The 20,784-nt window shown below is 40.8% G+C and overlaps 1 protein-coding gene and 1 pseudogene across 4 annotated transcripts in view; one reads left to right on the top strand and one right to left on the bottom strand.

The window, feature by feature from the left end:
* HIBCH (3-hydroxyisobutyryl-CoA hydrolase) overlaps window positions 1-20,784 on the top strand; it is an 83,189-nt gene that overhangs the window by 254 nt on the left and 62,151 nt on the right. For all 4 annotated transcript variants that reach the window (XR_005066093.1, XR_005066094.1, XM_037043760.1 and 1 more), the window contains exons 2-4: window positions 9,348-9,390; window positions 18,685-18,825; window positions 20,551-20,635. Coding sequence is in view for 2 of the 4 variants with exons in the window: in XM_037043760.1 (XP_036899655.1) it covers window positions 9,348-9,390; window positions 18,685-18,825; window positions 20,551-20,635 (269 nt within the window). In the remaining 2 variants the exon portion in view is untranslated. The remainder of the gene's footprint in view (window positions 1-9,347; window positions 9,391-18,684; window positions 18,826-20,550; window positions 20,636-20,784) is intronic.
* Window positions 6,846-7,680, bottom strand: LOC118985818 (ATP synthase F(0) complex subunit C2, mitochondrial-like; annotated as a pseudogene).

Raw genomic sequence — 20,784 nt, forward strand, 5'->3', positions numbered from 1 at the left:
AGGAGAGAGCGAGCTGCAGAGCAGGCTCGTCGGCTGCGCTCTCGGAGATGAAACAGTGTCGGGACTGGGGACCCAACACTCAGACCCGAGTCCTGTTCCTGTCGCAGCGCCCCCGGCCAATTTCGTGTTTTGCCATTCCTCCCTCTGGCACCTTCTTTGAAGCATCTCCTCTTTCGGCCACTCTGGATCTCACTCAGCCTTGACTCCATAGGGCTTTTCTTCCTTTACGACCCCAATCTCTTCCCTTAACAGCTGAGTGTAGTTTGGGGGGCACGTGAGCAATTTCGTGTCACGTTTTGGGCAGCTAGCAAACGTAGGTGCCTTCCTAGTGATTGCACCTGCGCTCTAGGTGTGACTTTATTGTTAGGCTCTGTCGATGGTTCTAAGCGTTAATGCAGGTGCCTGCAAGTTCCAAGCCAGTGTGGTGGGCACAAAAAGTGGGTTGGAGTAGGTGTGCAAGCGTTGTGTGTAACTTTTGGGAATGCCGCTCCGTGCATCTTGAGCCAGCTGAGGACGTCTTGGAGCAGTCATTTTAGGAAGTTAGGCCACACCCCGAGTCTTGAAGCCTACTGTCTGCCCCCATGCAGACATCCATCCATCGCGTTTCCTCAGCAACTGAAATTCCTGGGTTTTTCAGCCTTTGAGGGAGGGTGCTATTGGGAATGTTTCTTTTACTTAAGAGGAATGGCTGTTGCTTTATAACATTGTATCCACAGACCTAATTCTCAATAAATATTTGAAGAGAAATCCAAGAATCACTTTCCTTTAAAAAATACTGTGAAATTAGTGGTGCCTGTGCCTCTAAGCAGCTTGGTTGATACTAAGAAGATCAATACACTACTTCTAGGTGTGGTAGGAGGAAATTGAGACAGAGCCGGGGAACAGAAGAAGGCCAAAGTGCCTGAGGGATTACCCAACAATGTCAACCACAGCAGAGAGACCTTATTTTTTCCCCAGTAACACTCCCTTTGATGCCCTATTTTTTAATGTATTTGTGGGTTAGACTATTGTAGTCTGAATGACCTTGGGATCTGTTCTCTGCTTTGCTAGGATAATATCCACTCCAGGGCTAAAGCCCCAAACCTACTCCAGAACTCACCCAATCAGTCTGCACCTTGAAATGTGGGGTGGAATCAAGCCAACCTGAACTCTGGGACTGACAAATTCTTTCCCAAGTCAGCTAACTTTCTTAATAAACGTGACTTCCCAATTTATTTCTCAAATAATTTGGCATTTGCCCACAAATGCAAAAAATCAGCAGCAATGGCATGTATTGATTTTCTTAGTATCAACCAAGCTGCTTAGAGGCACAGGCACCACTAATTTCACAGTATTTTTAAAGGAAAGCGATTCTTGGATTTCTCTTCAAATATTTATTGAGAATCAGGTCTGTGGATACAATGTTATAAAGCAACAGCCATTCCTCTTAAGTAAAAGAAACATTCCCAGATAGCACCCTCCCTCAAAGGCTGAAAAACCCAGGAATTTCAGTTGCTGAGGAAACGCGATGGATGGATGTCTGCATGGGGGCAGACAGTAGGCTTCAAGACTCGGGGTGTGGCCTAACTTCCTAAAATGACTGCTTCCAGACGTCCTCAGCTGGCTCAAGATGCACGGAACAGCATTCCCAAAAGTTGCACACAACGCTTGCACACCTACTCCAACCCACTTTTTGTGCCCACCACACTGGCTTGGAACTTGCAGGCACCTGCATTAACACTTGGAACCATCGGACAGAGCCGAACAGTAAAGTCACACCTAGAGCGCAGGTGCAATCACCAGGAGTGCTGCTAAACATCTTCCAATGTATAAGACAGCCCCACAGCAGAAAAATTATTTGGACAAAATGTTAATAGTACCATGAAACTTTACGAACCACTTTTGACATGTTTGATCAGTCACAGTACGTTTTCCATACACTGCACAATTTTTTTTGTATTTCAGTTGTGTTTTTACCTTTCTTGAAATACTAAAGCATGATATGCCAAAAATACTGCTTATTTCCTTCCATCTTCAATATTAAAATGGCTGCACAAAAATTCATTAATTTTGATAAGTTTTTAAAATGCACGCTGATGACAGCTATCACAGTACAATCTAACAAAATCGTTCCTAATGAAGTTAAAGACAATTAAGCACTACTTGAACCACACCGTACAGGAAAAACTAAATGAACTTTGACCAACACATTATAAATTTGCACAAAAGTGCAACCTTTATTCAGCATCTGCACTTTTGACTTCTTGGCATTATCGTTCTAGATTCCTGAGGGTATCTGAGTTCTCCCATGTTCCAGATCCTCATTTCTTCCTGATGATTGGAATTTGAGCAATCTTCTCAAATATATCACTGGTCAGTTTTTTCCAGAAATGTGATTAGTGGGCTGACCTCTCCCATTTTGAACCTGCACATGACTGCCTTGTTAATCGTGGCTAAAGTTTCCCTTGGCACCTGCCATTCCTCTGCTCAGAAGCCCTTGGGTAAGGTGCACTCCTTTGTTCAGAATTAACTAAAAGATTCCCAGCCTGGGTTTCAAGATTTGGCCTAATGTGCTTCATGAATTCAGCAATACTTTATGTTCTTGGGAGGCACTGTTCTAGGTAAATGCTATTAGTAATAATTTTAGGACTGTATAAATGTAACTACTTAACTATTAAGGAGTTGAAATTACCTTTGGTCCTTTGAAAGCAACCACGCAGCTGGTGTGGACCCAGTGAAAATGAGTTTGACACCCTTGCGTTATCCTATAGCCAACCTGCACTATTTGATGTTCTTCTTGTTTCTTATGTAAGACCCTTGAAGTCTGAAAATATTTAAACAAAAGTAATAGTTGGTAACACTTATCAACTCTGATAAGTGTCTTAAAGGAAAAGTACCATTATGAGAGAGCCAGGGTTAGAAAGGAAGATGGGTTCAGGGCACTTCTTCAAAGAGGTTCATCTTTAAGTTGTTAACAGTATTCATTGCTTTCTTCATCTTCTCTTCTGCTCAACTACATGTTTTGGTTCTTGCTTCGTGAGCTGCCTGTTTATTTTACTTCTCTGTAGTTGTTTCTTGAAGGTTCAGTATTTGATTCTCTGCCATGTTTTTTCTGTGCTGGGTCACCCACACTCAGAGGCTGAGGAGGAAGCACTGAATGTTGCTGGCTGGCTGGAAGCATCACTCTGTCTGAGGAGAGCAGCTTCTCAATTCCAGGCAGTGTGGCCATTCTGAAATATGGACCTGGGATTTCCATAACTGCCGACTTTTCTGGGAGGCTGGAAAACTGCATTTTTAGGTGAAATATTTTTTATTTTTAAATGTTTGTATTGTAGTTTTAAAACACTGCTTTAAAACAAAACACAGTTATAGACCGAGGCTGACTCCAGGCCACTACTTTTGGACTGCAGCCTATTTCTCAGTTATTCTTCATTGAGTTGCCTCAGTGATGTTGAATGTATCTGCCTAATCTGTCTTTAGTTATCACCTTTTTTCAAGTTCCATTCTTTTTTCCCCACTTCCTGTTGAATATTTTTACTTATGTCACTACATCCTCAAGAAATTCAAAATGAAATTAATATTTCATCCTACAAACTAGCCAGTTTCCTTCCCAACCATTTCAGTACCTGTATTTTACATTCTCCTGACTTGAAATCTGGGAGTTGTTTTTGGCATAATTTTTTTCTGAGAGTTTTTACTTCATAATAACTCTTAATAAAATCATTCATTTCTGTCGCCACTACTGCTATGCTTCATCAGTTCATACTTGAACTATTTTGCCTTGTACTTGATTTTTTTCACTAGCCACATTTCATATTCTGTTTTATACCGTGCCTACTTCTGCTGCAATAAGCTTCATTTAGTCTGGGGGGGCTCCGCCCGCAGAGCCACCCCCTCCCCTCATCTGCCGTGGATGAGAATGAGTCTACCAAGTCATCATCTGCTTGGGGAGGAAAGGTGGCTGATCTCTCAAAGGAGAAGGTCCCAGAGCCTTTTCCTCGATGGGCTTTTATTGGGTTCAGTTTGCACAGGAATACAGGTAAAGGTCATCAATCATTGTCAGGCAGTAAGGATCAAACAATAGATGACATACAAAGAACTACCAGGGCTTATTCTGAGTCAGGGTCAGTTAGCTAAAGGGCTATAAAACTTTGGGAAATAAACTCATTTCATGCTCAGATGCTTATCAGAACATTGAGAGCATTCTTAGCAAAGCAGGTTTTACAGAATTTTATTCATTCCTTCTTAGGCCAGATCATGCGGGAGCCCACCCTTTCCAGCACAGGTCTGCACCACCCTCTGTCATTGTTTCAGACTTAAATCAAGCAGGGGAAGTAAAGCAGTCAAGAGATTAGGAGACTTCTCCCAGACAGAATGAGGACTCAGGCTATGTCAAAGCCAAGGGGCAAGGGTCCATCACCCCCTTTTTCTGTAGCCCCCCAAGTCCTTCCCTGGGGGCCCCTGTGATCCTGCCTGTCTTAGGCCATCCCTCCCTTGAGGAATCTTACCCATCATTGGCTAACTGGTCATCAGGTCGGGGCCAAGCAGGGTGAAGTAAAGGGGGCAAAGGTGGCGCCCCTGCCAGGGAGAGAAGCTTTGTCTCCTTAGCGGCTTAGGGTCCCAAAGTCTCTCACTCAGCCTTAGCCATGGGGAGGTACTCAACAATTTAGCTTCTTAAACAGTTTCATGAAAAGTTGTTTAATTTTGTAAGCCTGTGTTTTATTGGATAATTGTAAAAATCTACGATAACTTTCTTGTCCTTCCAAGACAGCTGTTTTTCATTTTAGCATGTATCAGAATCACCTGAAGGGCATGTTAAACAGATTTCTGGGCTTCACCCCACAGTTTCTGATTCAGTAGGTCTGGCTGGGGCCAACAGTTTGCATTTCTCACAGGTTTTCAGGGGGTGTTGATGGTGCTGGTCAAGGAACCACACTTTTGCGTACTGCTCCAAGCAGCCAGTTTGTGCATAACCTGAAGGAAATTAATCTGGCCAAGCGAATTAGTAAACTAGCAGCTAATATTTAACAATACAGTAATATTTTATTTTTTATCCTCGCCCACACACATTTTTAAATTGTGTTTAGAAAGTGAAGAAGGGAGAGAAACATCCATTGGTTGCCTCTTGTATGTGCCCAGGCTGGTCATCATACATGCCCGGACTGGGGAAGGGATCTGCATCGCAGGCAGGAATGTGCCTGCACCAGGAGTCTAACCTGCAACCCTTTGGTTATGGAATGATGCTCTAACCACCGAACCACCTCGGCCAGGGTTATTAGTAATATTTTTAAAACTCATCTATACACAAACATTACACAGCCAATAAAATACTTATTTAAAAATACTTAATATGAAAGATATGGAAAAATAGTCATGACAGAAGGTACAAAAAGAAAGCAGGCTACAAAACAGTAAATACAGTACACTTTTAAATTTGTTGTTTTAAAAGTGTTTGTTTGGCTAGGAATACAGACGTGCTTGGCAAAAGTGAGGAGTAGTAACAAGTTAGAATGGTGGAGAGGAGGGGAAGCTGGGCAGGGGCAGCCTCGAGGCAACACTGAGTGTTGGGATTGTCTGTATCTAGAAGGTGGTTACAGGACTGACCTGTAAGAGTTCACTCAGATACAGACTTCAAACTAGCACATTTGAGAACTTCATAATTAAACAAGAAAGTAAAAGGAACGTAGGAAAGGGTAGTGACTAGAGGGGTATGAGGACGGCTTCTGGGATGCTGGTGCTATCCTGATTTGTGATCCAGTTGCCAGTAAAATGAGTATGTCCAGCTTGTGAAAACTTGTCAAATTGTATCTTTATATTTTTGGCCTTTTTAAAAAAGTTCCCCCAAGGACATCTCTCTTGCTGTCAAAAACTCGAGTACAGTGAGAGAGATGCATATGAAAATACCGTAGTTAGAATATATTGGCAGGCATGCCAAACAAAAATGAAATTTAAGGTGCACGAGGAGATGTCAAAGCTGGAATCAGTAGCAGCAGCGTGAATAAGCACTGTGCTCATGTGTCGGTACATAGACTATTTGACAGAACTGAAAACTTGCCAATTTATTTTTCAAGGACACTTTGAGATTATTTGAGGGGCAGTATTGTAGATGAGGCATTCAGAAAAAGGGGCAATCTGACCATTGTTACCACTTGTAACCACATCTTAGATGACTGAATTTATAAAATTATTTGTAATCTACCCTGACTGATGTGGTCAGTGGGTTGGGCATCATCCCACAAACTGAAGGGTCACCAGCAGTTGGATTCCCAGTCAGGGCACATGCCTGGGTTGCAGGCCAGCTCCCTGGTTGGGGGTGTGGGAGAGGCAGCTGATTGATATTTCTCTTACACATCCATGTTTTTTCTCTTCCTCTCTTTCTCTCTCCTTCTCTTCTCTCTAAAAATAAAATCTTTACTAAAAATTTTTGTAATCCAACTTACTTTACAGAATTTATATTACTTTATTTTTACATTATATTTTAATTAATCAATACTACAAAAAAGGGGGGGCAGGGAAATCATTTTTTTAAATCATTCATGCCTCATTCCTGGATTAGCATATTTTGAATACGCCTTGCCTCAAGTGAAATATTCTAGTCCAGTGATTCCACAATTTGTATGCACATTAGAATCACCTGGAGACCCTTGCAAACATGCCAAGGCACAGGTGACATCCAAGGCCAATTAAATCATAAGCTCTGCAGGTGGGACGCAGGCATAGGTATTTTGTTTGACACTCCCCCAATGATCCCCAAATGATTCCAGAGCACAGACAAGTTGTCATTAGAATCAGTACTTTATAAAAATTAAACTGAAGTGATTCTACCTTACTCGGGGATGTTTTCTTTTTTCTTATCACTATATTTATTTGTCTTCCCTCTGTCAAACTGTGAACCTACCACTTTTTCCAGGCTGCCTGGGGAGTTATAGGGAAAGGAACATACAAGATACAGGAGACAGAACTATGGGAGGTGGAGACGCCTCCTTCGAATCGTAAAGAGGATGAGAAAGGCCACCATCAGGCAAAGAACCCCATGGTCTCTAAGAGGTCAAAGCCCTGAATGGTGTAGGAAAAGAGTTGTTGCTTGAGAAGGGGCCCTGGCATAACCAATGATGAGGCTTCCAAACAGTTCCCACTGCTGCCCCAGAGCCTGCCAGTCCTACTGTGGCAGCTCCGAGCTCGCTGAGCTTGGCTGATGTCCCTTGAAATGGCACTGATTTGGAAGCCGTGGCTAGAAATAAGTGAGGCTGGAGGACGCGGGGCTGCTGAGCTCTGTCGGTGTCTCTGGCCGTTTCAGCACCACTGCAGACAGCAACCTGCTCCACAGCTGAGGTGCTCCTGACCAAGGGGGGGTGGAGTCAAACCTGGCACCCGTGTACGTTTTCAGGGGGTGAGGGTGGGCTGTGGCAGAAGAGCTGCTCCCAGTGCAGAGAAGACAGAGTTAGGGGTGCTTTCTAAATAAGGTTTGTATGTAGACATTTAAAATCTGAACTGTCCTTACCCTGTAGCACCATTTCTACAGCTTTTTTCAACATAATTTTATTTTTTTGAAGTTTTAAGTATCAAAAATGTAAGTGCTAAGTTCTTTTTTATTTTTTAATTGTTCGAATACAGTCGTCTCCATTTTCCCTTCACTAGTCCCCCCATTCCAGCCATCCCCACTTCCCACCCTTGGTCCTACCCCTTTCTGGTTTTGTCCATGTGCCCTTTTTCTTTAAACCAGAATAACTTTGAATACCTTAATGAGGCCAGTGCCAAAATGCCAGTTCAAGGTTAAAGACTGTGCTGTCAGATTGGCAATTTCATACAACTTAGAAACAGCAAGAAAAACAAACAGGTTTGGCTTCAAGTCCCAGTTTTATGTGTGAGACAGAATTTTATTTCACTCGAAAGTTAATAAAAACCTACCAAATACAAGTACAACACACAGAGCACGGCATTCACAGGTCACAAAAATCTCTGGGTCAAGACAGAAAACATACCAAACTACAACTGGCCCTGGCTGGGTAGCTTGGTTGAATGTTGCTTCCAAATGCAAAGGTTGTGGGTTCAGTCTGGCCAGGGCAGGTACAAGAAGCCACCAGTGAGTACATAAGTAAGTGGGACAACAAATCGATGTTTCTCTCTCAAATCAATAGAAAACTAAGCTCCTTGTCAGATTTTACATAGTTGTGTTGCTTCTATTCTTATTCATCATACTCATTTTCGAGTATTGAGTCCCCAAGTAATTCTGAATTTATGGCCTTCTCTTTCCTCCCTGTTGGCTCCCAAACTGCCATCTGGTGGAGATGAAGAGGAAACACACAGCCTAGATTTCATCACTCAACTTGGGTGTCTCCAAAACCTTGGGGTCCATGCCTATGGTACAAAGGAGAACATGCCTTAAGAGATATGTTGCTGGGTCACAGGCCATACAGTATCTCATACTCCCCACCTTGTTCCACTTAAGAGAGGGTGTTGATACCCTTCGGGGACCTGTAAGTTGAGATTGACATTGTCCTCTAGAGTCACTGGAGCAAGGTCTGTTTTCTACACCTATTGTCAAATATAGTGATGCCTTGCTTCCTGGCTTCTAGTTGTATGATCCAGTTTCTTCTCTTTGGGAAGATAACCTGGGACTTGCCACAGGGGGTCTGCTTTCTGTTCATCCTGTGGTTGGTGTTGGCTAAATGGGTTCCCTGAGATCACCACACTCAAAGCCTTGACAGGGACCAATGAGATAGCTGTAGGTTAGTGTCTTGCCTTATGGCTTTGGCAAAGTTCAGAAAGACATGGTCATTTACTCTTTGTTCCTTCTGGTATTTCTAGTCCCTCACAGTTCCTAACATGAGTTATAAAAAGCAAGCAAAACTGATTTGCCAATCAGTAGTTCCTGCTTTGAGGCCTGTTGTCTGTTCTCTGTTGTGTATTTGGGGATTATATTTGACCTAGGTTAGAAAAGCAATTTTTTATTTAAGGCTTGACAGTATCTTCTTAAATGTCAAGGAGCTAAGATTAACCCCTTGAAGTTCCTTCCCTCTTTCTCGCATTCTTCACTGAATTGTTCCTTTCTGGTGGATGAGTCATTATTTTAGTGATGATGAAATGTTTGCTGCCAGACATCTGGGTGTATCTGGGTGCAGAGAGACATTTTTCTGAATTAATTTAACAGTGGATTTTATTGGATGAGTTAACTCTTGTTTTCACTTAAAAGTAAGCCACTTTCTGTACAAGTAAAGAATAGATTCACTGCTTCTACTTAAACCTTTTTCTTCTAATTTTTTTGAATACTTTTTAGAAGAGGCTAAAGCAAAAGGAAATAGAGTATTTATATGTTGAAACATGACTAATCACATTATTTTGTTCATTGTATTCTACATTTGTTTCAGGTTTAATTCCTTCAAAAGGATTAATATCACACTGCATCATTTGGTAAGTTTGTATTTTTGGTTGCTGGCATTATTAGATTATTATGTATAACTTAAAATATGATTGTTTGGGAAGTAGAGAAATACTGGCAGGTGTCATTGACCTTGGCACATCATGACTCCCAATTTTATAGTGTCAGGACTTGACAAATATAACTTGCAGGGGGTGGCATAAGGTTGTGGATAAGAGCGTGGATAGGCTAGTTTGAATTGGAGTGCCTGGTTTAATGGGTCCACTACTTAACCTTGGGCAGATTACTTGTTCTTTCTCACTCTCCTTTTTGACTTATAAAATGGGAATAATGATATCCGCTGTAGAGTTCTTATGAATAATAAAGGTACTTCATTTAAAAATCTAGCCTAGTTCCTAGCATACAATAATTTTATAATGTTAACTACTATTGTACTAATAGTTCCCTCCTAGAGCTTAGATGTCTTTATCAGATTGCAAGCAAAATAATTTTTATTCATATTTATAGCTCTCTGCTACAGACCGAATGTTTGTGTCACCCCCGAGTTCATGTTGAAATCTATCCCCATTGTGATGGTAATTGGAGGTGGGGGCCTGTTGGGGGGTGGACAGGTCAGGAGGATGGAGCTCTCACGAATGGTGTCAGTGTCCTTACAAAGAGACTCTAGAGAGCTTCCTCATCTCTAATGCTTTGTGAAGGAGGACACGGTGAGAAGGTGGCCATCCATGAACCAGGAAATGAGACATCAGCAGACACCGAATATGCAGATGCTTTTGTCTTGGACTTCCCAGCCTTTAGAACTGTGAGACATAAATGTTTGGTTGTGTAAGCCACCCAGTCTATGGTATTTTTGATATAGCAGCCTGGACAGATGAAGGCACCTTTATAGAGCCTGAAAAGTACCTTGCTCATAAAAACAACAAGTTACTCTGATGTAGTACTTACTGTATGCCAGGTGCTAGTCTAAGTACTTGATGTGTATTAGCTCAGTGGATTCTATCTGCAATTCTGAAACCTCAAAACCAAAAGTTTGTGGTAATTGCACTTGGTGACAAAATAGGACTTGAAGCTATTTTTGTTGTTATCCTAACTAGTGCAGAAGTGTTTGATTATAGTGTAGTGACTCAGACTCATCTTGGGATGTTTCACATAGTACGTACTATGTACTTCGTTACCTTTCCAAAATCTAGAAAGTTTTCTGAATTTGGAAACACATCTGGAATTAAGAAGGGCTTTTGATGAAGGGATTATGGCCTTATTCCTATTTAGTGAATTAGACGTGGAGGAGGGACCGAGAGGCTAATTAACTGGCCCCGATATACAGCTGAAAAATAGGAGGTGAAATGTGAATCCACACGATCTGGCTCCATAGACTGAACCTGCTTCACTCTGCAGCTTCTGGCACAGTGTTTCTCGATTAAGTCTAAATGCGATGAGTTGATGAAGATTGAAGGCTGCGTGGTTGGCGGTCCCATTACTGGCCTTTACCTGTGCTTCAAAAGCAGAGAGGCTGTGTCCCAGGCAGTCCATCTGGGAAGGGTCCTCATAATACAGCCAGTAAAGAGAAGAGTGATGGAGATATGCCACAGTGGCAGTACTGGAGACAGCTATGAGGAGTGGCGAGGATAGGAGAGGCAGATTTGTTAGAGACTTTTGGTAAGTTTGGTTTTTAACAAGTTGAGTTTTGGGTGCCATGTATTGTAGTTAACTCCTGTGATAAGAAAATCCTGTGTAGTAGGCATTCATTTGGAAATAAGGGCCTGGGCCTCTTAACTGAGCAGTAAAGATACAGGTGCAGGTTTGACTCAGCTACGTAGTGGTAGTAATTGTAGATAGAGAATAGATATCCTCACACAAGGTGAGAGAATAGAGCACATCTAAGGATGATTTGAGGGACCCTAAAATACTGATACGTGGAGGAGTTTACTGACTCAGAATGAAATTATTCAAATGATGCTTGAGTAATTAGCATTTATTAAATGTTTTTTGATGCTAAGAATTGTGCTTTGAGTCATATTTGTGTTATAATAATTTAAATGGCATTCTTCGGTGTTGGCTGGAAAGTAATAAAAATCTTAGGGATGCAAAGGATGTGAGTCTGGAGAAAGAGGAATGTCAGCAAAGTGTATCAAAAGGATCATGTTCTGCTAATGGTAGAATGCTTCCCTGCACATGTCTTCGTGTCACAACCCTGGTCAGTGGCAGTGAATGTCACTTACAGGGGAAGGTGTATGCTTACTTAAGATTGGGACTTGGGTATCCACAGTGTGAAGCTTGCCCTAGGCCATTGTTACAGTAAAACTGCATGGATCAATAATGGATTATTTATTTAACTAAACATTACCTGCTATGTGTTACACACTTTCCTCAAAGGAAAGGGTCATTTCTCAGAATGTTTGTGAAGGCTGTAAAGTGTTTTCCAAAAATGTAGTCTGCAGAATAAGTCCCAAGAGATAGTGCATGAAAATACACACACACACACACACACACACACAACCTCTTTAATAGAGTAGGAAATTGGCTGCTTACTGTATTTTAAAAGTTTACATTGTATATTTGCATATCAAAGATGGACAGTCTTATAGAAGTGACATTTTTTTATATTGTTTTAAGTTTTTTCCCAAACGGATTTGACCAGAGGCCATTTTCTCCTTCCACATGGCAGAAACAAGCATCCCTTTTGCACATTTTGGGAAATGCTGCTGTGGATTTTGCCAGAGTAGTTCCATGTTCTAGCAGAGTGAATATTCCAAGTCATATGGTCTCATGGGTTTTATCTGAGCCGACTTCATGCATTCAGTTTAGCACAGAGCTGTGTGTAGTTGGTGTCCAGACATGTTAGCAAGTGTCTTTCACATTTCTCCTTTGAATGGATGGAAATGATGGGTCACTCAGTCATTGCAGGACTGCAGAAGATTTTTGTAGTGGGTTAAAATGGGTGGGATTACTGTATTTGCCAGGTATAATGCACACTCATGTTTTTATGTGCATTATACATGGGATTATAATACCATGGTGTGTAGTCATTATACTCATGTAGAATGTGCATCTTTATTTTTCCCCAAAAAAATTTGGCGAAAAAAAAGTGCACATTATACATGGCAAAATACTGTATATCTTTTGAAGACGATGACTGGGAGAGTCCGTTGAGAAGGCATAATGAGTAGAGCATGGGCTTTGAAATGAAATAAATAAAGTTTGAATCCTAGTCCTGCCCCAAAGCTGCGTGACTCTGGGCAAGTAATTTAACTTCTTCAGGCCTGAGTTTCCATATCTTGAAAAGGAAATCCTAGTACTTGACTCATGGGGTGGTTTTGAGGGTTAAGTGCCAAGTTTTTCAACTGCTTAGTATAATGCCCCTGGAAAACCTTAACTAGTAAGTTAAAATAAAGAACAGTTTTTTCGGGATTTTCGGCCAAGATGGAGGCTTAGGTAGGTACACTGTGCCTCCTTGCACAACCAAAAGAAGGACAACAACAAATTTAAAAACAAAACAAAAAAAAACCCCAAACTCCCAGAAAATCGAACTGTGTGGAAGTCTGACAACCAAGGAGGTAAACATTCATCCAGACTGGTAGGAGGGGCAGAGGCAGGCAGCCAGGGAGGAGAGGACTCATGGTAAAGCAGTGGCTGGAAGTCGGATGGCAGACTAGGTGAAGCTGTGGTTAGTGGACTGGGTGGTCCCACGTTTGCATACAGATAAACCAAGAGGAAAAACTGGGGAGCAAGATAGACTGCACAACATTGGGTTCCAGCATGGGGAAATAAAGCCTCAAAACCTCTGACTGAAAACACTTGTCTGGGTTGCAGTGGTGGGAGAAATTTCCAGCTTCACAGAGGAGTTCATTGTAGAGACCCACAGGGTCCTAGAACATACACAAACCCACCCACCTGGGAATCAGCACCAGATGGATCCAATTTGCTTGTGGGTAGCAGAGGAAGTGACTGAAAGCTAGCTGAGAGTCGGGCAAGAGGCATTGTTCCCTCTCGGACCCCTCCCCCACATACAGCACCACAGTGCAGCTACTTGGGTTGCCCCACCTTGGTGAACACCTAAGGCTCCGCCCCTTACTATGTAACAGGAAAGGAGATAGTTACCCATAAAGGAGTTCCATAAGACTGTCAGCTGATTTCTCAAAAGAGATCTTGCTGTCTAGAAAGGGCTGGAAAAAGTATTTGAAGTCATGAAAGGCAAGAACCTACATCCAAGACTACTCTATCCAGCAAAACTATCAATTAGAAGGGAAGGGAAGGTAAAGTGCTTCCCAGATGAGGTAAAGCTAGAGGAGTTTATCATCACTCAATCCTTATTATATGAAATGTTAAAGGGACTTATCTAAGGAAAAGAAATTAAAAATATGAACAGTAAAATGACAACAAACTCACAACTATCAACAACTGAACTTGAAAAAACAAAAACAACTAGAATAGGAACAGAACCAGAGAAATGGAGATCACATGAAGGGTTATCAATGGGGTGTGGGAGTGTGGAGAATGGGGGAGAAGGTAACTAAGAAGCATAAATGGTAGGTACAAAATAGACAGGGGGAGGTTAAGACTAGTATGGAAATTGGAGAAGCCAAAGAACTTATATGTAAGACCCATGGAAATGAGCTAAGGTAGGGGAATGTGGTGCAGGGCAGAGGAGAATAAAGGGGGCAAAAATGGGACAACTGTAATAGCATAATCAATAAAATATATTTAAAAAACCAGTTTTTTCTAATTGCTTAGGAAAGTATTCAAAAATATAAATAAACTGATCCTCTTGTCTTTTCAGGATGTATAATAAAGATTTAAGAAAGTCTTACTTTTTCATGGTAAATCTTTCTAGCCCACGGCTCTGGGCTGGAAACATCCCTTCTTTCCTTTCTCTGTTCTCTTTACGCTTTCTGTCCCTCTGCCCTCCACGCACTTTGGATTCTATGAGAAGTTAATTTCTGACTCTAGTCCCTGTAATCTTTCCTAATATGATAAGTTTTCTTCATGGGAAACTTTTCTAGCTCTTAGTTAAAAGTTTGTGATGTTTTCTGAAAAGAGATTTAACTTTTTGTAGAATTAACTAACGCACATAAATGACACATATAGTGGAGATTTCCATTTTTTCCCTTCTGACGTTTGCATGCATGATTTTGACTAATGAACCAGTAGTTTGAAGGTTTGTAGAAGGACATGAGTTTTAGAAGTAGGAACAAATCTGTTCATTCATTCATGTATATCATTCTAGTGGCATTCACAGTAGAAGATCCTATAATATCCTTTACTCAAAGTCTGACCCTCTGTAAATATCCTTCAAAAATGCTTGGCCTAAGTGCTTGGAGATCTGTGCTTAAAGATATTTGTGCATCATTGTAATAGCAAAAGGTGGAAATTATGAGTTGAGGACCAATAAATTGATATGTAAGAATACATAGCTGTTAAGAATAAATATGTATCATATGTGGCAAAATCCATACTGGGAAATTTTACAGATTATATGGCTTCTTTTTTTCCAACAAGTTGTGAGGGAAACAAAGGGATGGAGGGAGCACCTATAGATTAAAGGACCTGAAAGATATACCCAATTTTAAAAAATGGACAGATTATGTTTGTGGGTGCACATTTTGCATTTATTATAAAAGGACAGTGATTGCTTTTGTAGGGAGGGAGAGGGCTGTGATTGGAATGGGCAGGTGGAGGGCTTTTGGGCTAGCCGGACAGCTTTGGGTCTGGGGGTCAATTTTACCCCAATGACAAGCTAATAGGTAGCCTGTTACTGTTTCATGCATGCTGGCAGAGGACATGGAACTCTTGAGTTTGAGACAGAGGACTTTGCTATTGGTGGCACAATGAGCAGCATTGAACATCATGTTTACATTGCCTCTCCATGCTCTCCAAGTTTCATGGGGGTGACGTAGAAGGCCCAGATGGATGCCTACATATGCAGTGGGTTGTATCAAGGGACAGTAATACTGGATTTGAGGAACCTGCCTGTTCACAGCAAGCTGTAAGCAAGCCTACTCTCTGTCCCAGAGTCAGGCCTTACCTTTTCCTCAGTTACTTGAGCAAATACAACCCTGAAAAGTGACCCAAGCGAAGAGTGGTCGGGCCCTTTGGTTCATGGCATGCCCAGCAATGAAGTGCGGGGAAATCTCGGGGAATGTGACAAGTGGCTTCTTCCACCAAGTTGCAGATACGGTCATTGCAGATGTAATTAGTTAAGATGAGGCCATATTGGAGTAAGGATTACTGGGATAATTCAATATGACTGTTGTCCTTATAAAGAGGGAATATTTGGAGACATGGTACCAGAAGATGTGCTTGTGCTCCTCTCAGGTTTTCCCTATCCCAGCCATGGAATCAGCCATTTCTCCAAGGAGCCCTGGTTTTCTTTATATGAGACTGGTGTTTGGAAATCAAGATCTAAGCTCTGGGAGTGTTCTTTGCTACTGGGGTGTCATGGCTTTCTCTTGGGGGATAGAGCTAGGGTAATGTATGTATAGTGGCACACATACACACTGTGTCCTAATCCATGTGTAGATACATGTCTATACTTATTTCTGTATTCTGTGTGTGTGTGCCACTATACATACATTACCCTAAGCATGAGTTCATACCGATGTCTCTGACTTTAATTTAGTACCACAAGGAGGGTTCATTTTAGCCATCCCTACTTGCATATCTGTACCCATCCTCCCAACAGTGGTTCTCACTATTGATTGTTGAATTCCAGTTTGCATGCAAAGCAGTTTCAAAATTGCTAACCACCCCCCATGAGAAACAAATTTACCAACTAGAGCAGGAAGCTGATGTAGAGTGCATTTGTATTTATCCTTACAGCTTCCCATCCAATCACTGTTAGGTTGGCCGTACTGCCACTACCACTGCAGTCACTTCAGACAGGTTATGTCATACATGTGTAGTTCACTTAAGATTCATTTGTCTCAGTCTCCCTCTGGGACAGAGCTCAGGGCTTGCTTACAGCTTGCTGTGAACAGGCAGGTTCCTCAAATTCAGTATTACTGTCCTGTAGTACAGCCCACTGCATATGCAGGCATCCATCTGGGCCTTCTATGTCACCCCTGTAGGCCTCCGGTGCCTTCCTCACTTCCCTGCAGATTTAGCCTTTTGTTCCGGATGGAAAATGAGGGGGAAGGATTTAGCCGTGTATGTTTTTTCCCTCCCCCACCCAGCACTATGCAGGGGAGCTTTCTCCAGTCTTCCCTGGGGAAGCCTGACTGGATTCCAGAGGAAAAGACAGCCAGATTGAGAACATGACTGTGACTCCCAGGAACTTCATACTATAACATTTGCCCACACTTGGCCTCCAGCAAGTAATCAAAAATTCTACTTAACTTTACTAAAGGCTTCTGCCTGAGGTGTTCAAATATTCTTGTCCTTTGTCTCTCTGAAGGCACCTCTCCAGATTTAGCCCTTGTGACTGTTTTCTGATTGAGTTCACCAAAAGTCATTAATCTGTAGTCTGTTCAGCTCTCTGCCTTCTTGCTATAAAATCAGAAGGAGAATCTTTTTTGCTCTCAACATTTCTGAGCTGAAACCAAATTACAGAGTTTGAAAAGATTGCTTCTGGCACCGGGTGGTAATTTATGTTAAATTGTTCAATTAAAACAGTCGCAAAACTTTTTTGTTTTGGCTGACAAATCTGACTTGGTTCAAATAATGCTTTAAAAAAATGTGTCGTCAGCCCTGACTGGTGTAGCTCAGTGGTTGGGTGTCATCCTGCAAAGGGAGTGGTTGCCAGTTCGATTCCAGCCTGGACCTGTGGGGGTGTGTAAGAGGCAACCAATTGATGTTTCTCTCTCACACTAATCTCCCTTCCCTTCTCTTCTTTCTAAAAATAAATAAATGAAATATTTTAAAATATGTGTTGTCAGGCTGTTTTTCCTAGGCTATTGTAGTAGTCGTTTATGCTGCTGCAGTATGTCTGTTTCCTCATACTCTAGATATCAGAGGATATCAAACTTCTTGATACTTGTGAATTTGTTTAAAGATATGTCTTAAGTCCTGGCTGGTATGTTCAGTGCTTGAGTGCCACCCTGCGAAGCAAGGGGTTGCTGGTTCCATTCCCAGTCTAGGACACATGCCTGGGTTACGGGCCAGGTCCCCAGAAGGGGGCGCAAGAGGCAAGCACACATTGACATTTTTACTCCCTCTCTTTTCTCTCTTCCCCCTCTCTAAAAAAATAAATAAGTAAAATATTAAAAAATATATGTATCTTAAAATAGTTATAGTTTTGTTTTAATTTGAAAAGATGCAATTATTTTTTATTGTTTAGTAGCCTTTTTTGTAACCCCTTTAAGTGAATATAAATTATTACTTTTTCTGGTAATTAATGTTAATAAAAATAACTACAACATTAAATATACGACATGATTTTATAAAGGAGGACTTAAACACTGTGTAAAGATACTGCTTAATACTGTCGAAATATAAATTTTAAGGTTTTATTAGATTTCTGTTCATAAGAATGCATTCTCCAGTTAAAAATTTCCAGTTGAAGCTGACTTTCAATTTTATGTTGTATGTTGTTCCTATGTGAAGTTTAAAGCATTGCCCTTAAAGGAATGTATTAAGTAGGTTGTGCCATTAGCCTTGGTAGCTGTATATAGCAGAGACCTGGGAAATGGCTGTGTAGCTTAAAACATGTTACTTCCAGGTATTGTATTAGCACTATATAAGATGAGCAGTGAGACCTGCTGATTAAGTTGTGGTGTGTGAGGCCCTATGTTAAGTGTACTAGGCAAGTTCTTCATAACTATATGACATGTAAGTCTATCATTTTATAATCTGGCTTTATACTACTTATTCTTCCTACTTACCCATCACTCATTTCTTCAACTATCCTTCATTCTGCTTAGGTTTAACATCTTAATATTTTCAAATATTCATTGCTATATTTTTGCATGTACTATTCTCTAGGATTCTCACCCTCCTTTTTCTTGATATACATGAAAGCTAAGTTCAAGTATCATCTTCCCCCCCCCCCAGGTTGTTGGTAACTACTGTAGTCTTAATTATTTGCTCTCTATTCATTTTTACTCTTTAGGTACCTAATATATTGCTTGGTATATAGTAATAAATTAGAAGATTTAAGGTTTTATAGTTCAGGTTGACTTAGTTTACTTAGAAATAAAAATGAAAAGATTTAAGAGGTATGTAGAGTTTATTTTGAAATCTGAATAACTTCAGAAATCTTTGTCAAATGTACTTAGCTATCCATTTGATTAGCTACTATTAACATTGTGTGAAAAATGTATATTTTATGGATATGTTTTGATGCTGGCTTGTGACAAAAACTTAATGCATTTTAACATTGTACTTTTACGCAGAGAATGTCCAACCACACAGATGCAGGACCAGAAGTGCTATTGGAAAGAAGAGGTTGTGCTGGAGTGATAACACTGAACAGACCGAAGAGCCTAAATGCACTGAGACTTAATATGGTCCGGCAAATTTACTCCCAGTTAAAGGTTTGTAGTTTTCCTAAAGAAATTATATGGATTATTTTAGATGTATATCTTAACAGTACATTTGTGGCATTGTCTCCTATAGAACCACTGGACCAGCTCCCAAGCCCCATTGATTCTGAAGTCTTCACACCTTTCCCTATGTGGTTAACCCGAAGCACCCCTCGTGACAGAGAGTTCATTGCCTCATGAGACAGCCTCTCCCACTTTTACATGGCTCTAAGTGTCCTCTGGTGTTCTGCCACTCCTTATTTCTCTGACGTTTTAACCAGTGACTCTGGTTCTGTCTCTTGGGGTATGAATGTACAAATTTAATCTGCCTCCACATGACAGCTTTTGATTTGAAGACACTGCTTTTTAGATGCTTGAGCAGCCTTTATTAGAGAAGGCCATAAGCTTTTCTATGTGAACTGCAGGTGCAGAGGACTACTTGTGTATGAAACTTGGGTTTCTATTTATTAACTGTGTAGATAGGGAATACCAGTCACTGTGTGTCTGTCTTTCCTCAGTTGTGCAGTAGGGGTGATAATATATCATAGGATGGTGAAGATGAAGTAAAATAGTGTACCTAGTACAGCCAGCCACATAGATGTTATACAAAATCTAGTTCTCTCCCAGTCACCTCTTTCTTAGTTGTGTGTTTGATGAGTCTCTCTCCCATTTTGCTATGTCTGTTTGGAATACCTCATATGTCTTTTAAAGTGATACGGAGAAATAAACCAGGTGTTCCGGATTAGAGTTGGATCAGAGTGGAAGAAAGAAGAAACTTCCATGTTAGAATGCCATATTTCTACTAGTGTAGTCCAGTATTGCATTAACCTTTTGTACTTTTAAAAAACTTTATTGATTTGAGCATGGGAGGGACAGAGACAGACAGACAGGCACATTGATTTGTTGTTCCACTTATTTGTGCATTCGCTAGTTGCTTCTAGTAGGTGCTGTGACATGATCGAATCCACAGCCTCGGCATATTCGAACGGTGCTTTTACCAACCGAGCTACTCGGCTAGGACGTGCATTACCTTTGGGCAGCTACAACTGTCCAGCTACATTTCTCCCTTGGGCATTTATCTTTTCTCAAGTGTAGAATTTATAGAGCCCTTGTTAGTATTTCTGTCTCTAGTTAACTAATTTTTTATTGGTCCATTGTTCTAGTCTTTAGAATTGACATTGGCTCTTGATTCTTTCATCCTACTTAATTATTAGCTGTCCTTACCCCACATTACTTCAAGATTTCATCTATGTTACTGTTATTTTAAATTTTTTAACAGGAAAGAGCCCAATGTTACCGCAGGAGAAAAAGGTTATTGCTCTGTTTATCAACAGTCTTTGGTTTGATTTGTTCACCAGGTTTCTAAGCTTATGTAATATATACTATTATTAAGCCCATATTTTTTTCTTTTACTTTGGTCTAAAAGTTGTCATGGCCAAGATTTCAGATACCATCATTAAATTTGGATCACAGAATATAGTCATCTAGTAACTTTATTGAAATAGCCTCTAATTTATGTCAGGAAAGGAAATGAAGTTGGGATTCATTCTTCTGGATATGGGTTATAAAGCGTATGCTTTATGTCTATGGGTATATACTCAGGGTGGGGCGAAAGTAGCCTATCCATATACTGTATCTGTCTGTTCCCACAGAGATGTATGTGTGTGTAGCTGTGCAAGTGGATATTTGTTTAATGGGTTGTGGAGTCATAATATGCTTATGCCATCTTCTTTTCAGAAGTGGGAACAAGATCCCGAAACTTTTCTGATCATTCTGAAGGGAGCTGGTGGAAAGGCTTTTTGTGCTGGGGGTGATATCATAGGTAAAAACTGTTTTCCTCTCACCCAAATATTTTTTCCCCTCATTAGAACAGATAAAGTATTAATGTATTTTTGTAGTACTTCATAGTTTGTGTTACCTTTTAGAATTTTTTTGTTTTGTTATATTCTTGTATAGTTAACTTAGAAAAAG

Source organism: Sturnira hondurensis, unplaced genomic scaffold (genome assembly GCF_014824575.4).
Source record: "Sturnira hondurensis isolate 20B ecotype Veracruz unplaced genomic scaffold, ASM1482457v3 Scaffold0004136, whole genome shotgun sequence".
NCBI lineage: Eukaryota > Metazoa > Chordata > Mammalia > Chiroptera > Phyllostomidae > Sturnira > Sturnira hondurensis.